This window comes from Charadrius vociferus, unplaced genomic scaffold (assembly GCF_000708025.1).
Source record: "Charadrius vociferus isolate BGI_N301 unplaced genomic scaffold, ASM70802v2 scaffold819, whole genome shotgun sequence".
In the NCBI taxonomy this organism is placed as follows: Eukaryota; Metazoa; Chordata; class Aves; order Charadriiformes; family Charadriidae; genus Charadrius; species Charadrius vociferus.
The window spans coordinates 611,008-616,467 of NW_009650062.1; the positions used below are offsets into that span (position 1 = coordinate 611,008).

Sequence of the window (5,460 nt, forward strand, 5' to 3'; positions counted from 1 at the left end):
CCCTCGGGAACCCGCGCAGCGCTCCACTCCCTCCGCCGGCCCAGCTCCTCCTCACTGGACAACAACCACTCTCCTCTGCTGCTCCAGTGCAGAACGTGCTTGTAGTACCAAACCTGGGCTGAAGGCTCTTCTTCTCCACTTAACAGCTCCTGTGCAGCTCTCGGGGTCTCCAACTCACATCTTAGCACTTGTGCTGTTGAGGATGAAACGTGGGTCACTCACCAAGCTTGTGTAATGATCGGATACTCCGAGGTGTATGTGTGTGTGTTTGGCCTTATTTGTTGGAGAAATCAATAAATGACCTGCAAAAACACACCTTTGCTTCTCTTTGCTGCGGCTGTTGCCCATTGCTTTGCCTTGTTTCGACCTCCTTCTTTAGCATTTCCCTGGCAAAAAGGAGCAGGGCACAAAGGCTGGAATTAACGGAGGCTCCTCCTGTGGGAAAGGCGCAAACGGTTTCTGAGGAATTTCTCCTAGGAAATGTTTAGCCTCCTCTAGTTAAACTTTCTATGTGAGAGTTACTTGCTTACTATGCCTTGGATTGAAGTTCAAACTGAAACGCGCTGGCCCTGCCTGGTCCCTGCGTGAACTGTAAGTGGATGTTGACAACATCCGCGCAAATCCCAGCCTCCCTCCTTCTTACAGAGTCGAACATTTGAAGTGGTGCAGGGAAACAGTCCCACGGAAAGCCTTTCCCCTTGAAAAATCCGCTACGCTCAAACGCTTTCTATGTGTACGGGAGTCAAAAGGAGCTGGTGTGCAGCTGTCGGTGGGGGAAGCGGAAGGGAAGCTTCACAGCAGAACGTGAGCTAACAAATTGAGCTGTGTCAGAGACAGAACCGACATTTGGGCTGCTGTGACTTTACTACCAGGAGCAGCTCCGCTCGTCAGCGGCGCTCACAGTCTCGCAGCCATTGCTGCGGATGGAACGGGCAGCAGGGACGAGCCCGCCCTGCTCCGCCTGCCTGTCCAGGGCAGCTGTAATTCCGCATAACGACCCGGCCTCGGCAGCCGGCGTCGGTGTGCCCGAGCTCAGCGGTGGTGGGTCCCCGTGTTTCCCTCTCCCTGACGGCCCGCGGAGCCGGGAGCAGCCCAAGCTGGAGCGTTTCCTCCCGGACATCCGACAGCTCTGAGAGCAGATGCTGCACCAGATGGTGCCACCTTCTCCCCAGCAAGACCCCCCCCCATCCTTCAAGCCCCTAAACCAAACTCATTGCAAAAACCATTCCACTTAAATAAAAGCTTAATGCGCGTATTAAAAGTCCGACTATAGGGAAAGCTCCTCCATAGGCTCTGATCTATCCCAGGCTCCTCCAGCACGCGGGAGCATCGCCTTCTCTGCCAAGGGAGGGGAGCAGAGATCAGTATCACGATCCTACAATTTTATCTGACCTCAGAAACGCCGATTGGGGTGACAGGTCAACCGAAACAGGGTGGGGAGGAGGAAGCGTGAGGGCTGTATTTACCCGGAGAGTTTGTGCATATTTACAAGAGAGGCACAGAGCCAACTCAAATCCCGCTCAACTACCAGCTCCGCTCAAGGGCTGCGGCAGCACGGCTGCTCCGCTCCAGCTGCCGAGCATCTTTTAGCTGGAAAACCTAAAGCTTTCCAGACTATCCCCTCCTAAATGACGCAGTTTCCCGGGCCGAGGGCAGCCCCAGGCTTGGCTTCAGCCCACCATTGCCACCTACTGCTCTGCTCAACGCCCAGCAAACCCCGGGGCTTCGCCTAGAGCTATAACCCTTGCAGGTTTCCCCTCCTCTTTTCCTCTCCCAACAGGATTTCTGCTCCGAAAGCTCCGGGTTTCCTGCTCCCGGCTGGGGAAGGGGAGGGACTCGTGGCCCCGCAAGCCGGGCTCTGCCTCCGGGGAGGAGGAGGACGGGCTCCGTCCACACAGCTCCAGCGTTTGCGGGACTCCATGTCCCGCTTCGGGGCTCGTCGGGAAGGACAGACACTGTCGTCCTCAACGGAGGCGAACGAAGGACCAGACTTTGGGGTGCCAAGTCAGGAAAGGGGGATTTAGTCTCTGGAGCAAATGAAGAGGCGATTCCTCTTTGCAATCGCCTGTTCCGGGGAGGATTTTCCAGCATGCAGCAGCGAGGCGGTAAGGAAAAGTTTCGGGTTCGTCAGCCCCAACCGCTGTGGGGTCCAACTGCTCCCTCGGGCAGGATCCTGCTGCCGCCAGGGGTGCGCGACGGGCGAGGGGAGGGACGGGAGGTGAGCAGAGAAAGGTGGGGAAGGGAGAGCTTCCCACGAGGGCTCACGGATGGATCCGGCACAAACCAACCAAACCGTCCGCTCTAACGCGACAGTAAGTTGCTTGTCACTTAAAATCCCTTAAAGCTTAAGTGGTTACAGTAGTTTGGTGGGAAAGAGAATGGATATTAAACTGTTCCCTGGCAGTGATAGCGTGCAACTTCACATCTGTTGGCAAAGAGGTTGGTAGAAGCTTCGCCCACCCTCAAAAAAGCTTTTGCAAGTTGAACGCGAAACACTGGTGCCTTCCCCACACACAGCAACGGAGCCACAGCGCTCAAGGGCAGCTGATGCCGTCACGGGAGCGGTTTTGGAACTGAAACGGTGACGGCACAAGGTGTTAACGTGTCCTGAAATTCTCATTTCCAGGGGAAAGGAAGGGGGAAGAGGTGGAGGCTCCGGCAGGAGGGAAGAGCCCCGGCGCGGGAGCTGCGGCCGGAGGGTGGGCATGGGGAGTGGTGTTTCACTTCTTCCTGGTGAGCAGAGAACAAATTCACCTCAATCCTGCTGGGGCCGGGGCAGATAGAAAGTCCTGAGTGTCCCTCAGGTGGAGCAGAGGACAGGACAGGCCGATCCCACCGAGCTAAGGGCAAAAACCCGCCGTGCGCTGCTGCGCCGAGCGCCAGCACCCCGTCCTGCACCCCCTCACCGGGGGCGGAGCGCCTTCCCCTACGAAATCACGGAATCACAGAATTTTCAGAGTTGGAAGGGACCTCTAGAGATCATCTCGTCCCACTCCCCTGCTGAAGCAGGACTGCCCAGAGCACATCCCTCAGGACTGCATCCAGGCAGGGCTTGAAAACCCCCAGAGAAGGGGACTCCACACCCTCCCTGGGCAGCCTGTGCCAGTGCTCTGCCACCCGAACTGTAAACCATCCTCCTTCAGCCCACCCTTTAGATACTTGTAGACAATAATAAGGTCTCCCCTCAGCCTTCTCTTCTCCAGGCTGAAGAGTCCCAGCGCTCTCAGCCTTTCCTCATACGGGACATGCTCCAATCCCTCAGTCATCTTTGTTGCCCTTCACTGGACTCTCTCCAGCAGCGGCCCGTCTCTCTTGAACTGGGGAGCCCAGAACTGGACACAGTGCTCCAGATGTGGCCTCACCAGTGGAGAGTAGAGGGAGAGAATGACCTCCCTCGACCTACTGGTCACACTCTTCCCTGTGCAGCCCAGGATGCCATTGGCCTTCTTGGTGACAAGGGCACATTGCTGGTTCGTGAATAATTTACCATCTACCAGGACTCCCAGATCCTTCTCCTCAGAACTGCTTCCCAGCAGATCCACCCCTAACCTATACTGGTGCCCAGCATTCTTCCTCCCCAGGTACAGGACCCTACGCTTGCTCTTGTTGAACCTCATGAGGTTCCTCTCTGCCCAGCTCTCCAGCCTGGCCAGGTCACGCTGGATGGAAATGCCCCCTGAAAACATCTCAGTGAGGGAAATGAAGGTGCCCAACCTGCAGCCCAGGGCCAAAAGGCAGCTTGCAACGATAAAATGACGTGTCCCTACTCGTCCACACCACCATTGGGGCATCAAACCCCAAAGTGGTGTCTTGTGCTAAGGGGGAGATCCCACCTTGGGGCAGCGGTGGACCGGGGTCGAGATGGGTCCTTAAGGACCGACTGCAGGAGCAGCACAGGGTCAGGCACTCGGTTACTCTCTCCCCGGAGGACCGAGTGTCTCGACACCACTTAAAGGCACTAATTCTCCGTGCCGCAGGCTTTTAACACCACGCACCACCTTCCCACCAGGGGCGAAGGCAATGCCATCCTCCAGCGAGGAAAGCTGGGAAGCGCAGGAAAGCTTTCCCCCCCACCTCCACTCCAGCCAAAGTACCTCACTGCCAATCATTAACCACCCGCTACCGCTACCGGGGAGGAGGGAGGGAGTTAAAATTAAGGACACAAACCGTCCTTTGCCCCCGTGGCAGGACAAGCCTGGGAAACCGCTCCGGCTAACGTCCGTCCCCGCTCCGCTCAACACCTCATCAACTGCTAGTGATGTTTCAGAGCGCCGAGACCCGTTTAGGTTATTTTTTTAGTGTTAAAAAATAACTTACAGAGCAAAATAAAACCCCTCCAAGAGTCAGGCTCTAGTGTAGTTTTGTTCCTTTTCTTCGAAAAAAGCCAGTTTGGACAGAAGGTTTTTGAGGGTCTGTTAATAAACCACACCGTGGCCACCACCAGTCCGCCCTGCTGATAGTCCCCCAACACACGCTACACCAGTTAACGTCTCCCAGTTTGTTTCTCCCCCACCACAACAAATTATCCACCCAAGAAAAGCAGAAGGAAAAGTTTTTTCCCCCTCCTGCCTCACCCCTTTGGCATCTTACCTCCGTCTGCTTCCCATTCAGGTCAACGTCCTCGTGATGGGGATGCTCAAGACCTTTGGGATTTTCTTCGTGGCTTTCCAAGAGGAGGTGGGGGGCTCCTCCGAGCAAGTCAGCTGGATCGGCTCCATCATGTCCTCCCTGCGCTTCTTAGGAGGTGAGCCGGCATCCCTAAGGGTGGGGGCGGCGCTTCGACCTCAAGCCCGTTGGCTTTGCTATAAGGAGCACTGGGGATGCTCTGCAGATCCGATGTCCGTCCCAGACTGCTGCAGGCAGGACACGGCTGACACCCACGTGTGTCCGCGCAGGAGCACGGTCCAAGGATGGGGATCACAGGTGTCATGATGTCTCGCTGTGGCAGGTTTATTTTAGATGTTCAGAGCAAAGCCTCACCCCTAACGCCACTATTATTGCCTCCCAGCACACCAGCTGCTGAATAACTCACGGCCGCTGAGCGCGGTGTGCATTTCGAAGCAGGTTGAGGGCGGTGATCCCCTGGGGCAGGTTGCCCCGAGAAGCTGTGGCTGCCCCATCCCCGGAGGTGTTCAAGGCCAGGTTGGACGGGGCTTGGAGCAACCTGGGCTGGGGGGAGGTGGCCCTGCCCAGGGCAGGGGGTGGAACTTGATGATCTTCAAGGTCCCTTCCAACCTAAACCATTCTATGATTCTATGAAATGCTTCCAAATTGCATTTCTCATCCAATTGAAAGTGCAGCGCCATAACTTTGCCTGTGCAAAAGATGAGAGAGTTGGGGGGGTTCAGCCTGGAGAAGAGAAGGCTCCGGGGAGACCTTAGAGCTCCTTCCAGTCCCTGAAGCAGCTTCGGGAGAGCTGGGGAGGGACTTGTTACAAGGGCATGGAGTGATAGGACGAGG

At 56.4% G+C, this 5,460-nt stretch overlaps 1 protein-coding gene across 1 annotated transcript in view; it reads left to right on the forward strand.

Annotated features, from left to right (window-relative positions):
• The first annotated feature begins 1,919 nt into the window (after nucleotides 1-1,919).
• Nucleotides 1,920-5,460, forward strand: part of SLC16A4 (solute carrier family 16, member 4) — a 14,177-nt gene continuing 10,636 nt past the window's right edge. Inside the window, exons 1-3 of the mRNA XM_009891752.1 lie at nucleotides 1,920-2,004; nucleotides 2,627-2,733; nucleotides 4,612-4,744. Of these exons, the coding sequence (XP_009890054.1) occupies nucleotides 1,920-2,004; nucleotides 2,627-2,733; nucleotides 4,612-4,744 (325 nt within the window). The remainder of the gene's footprint in view (nucleotides 2,005-2,626; nucleotides 2,734-4,611; nucleotides 4,745-5,460) is intronic.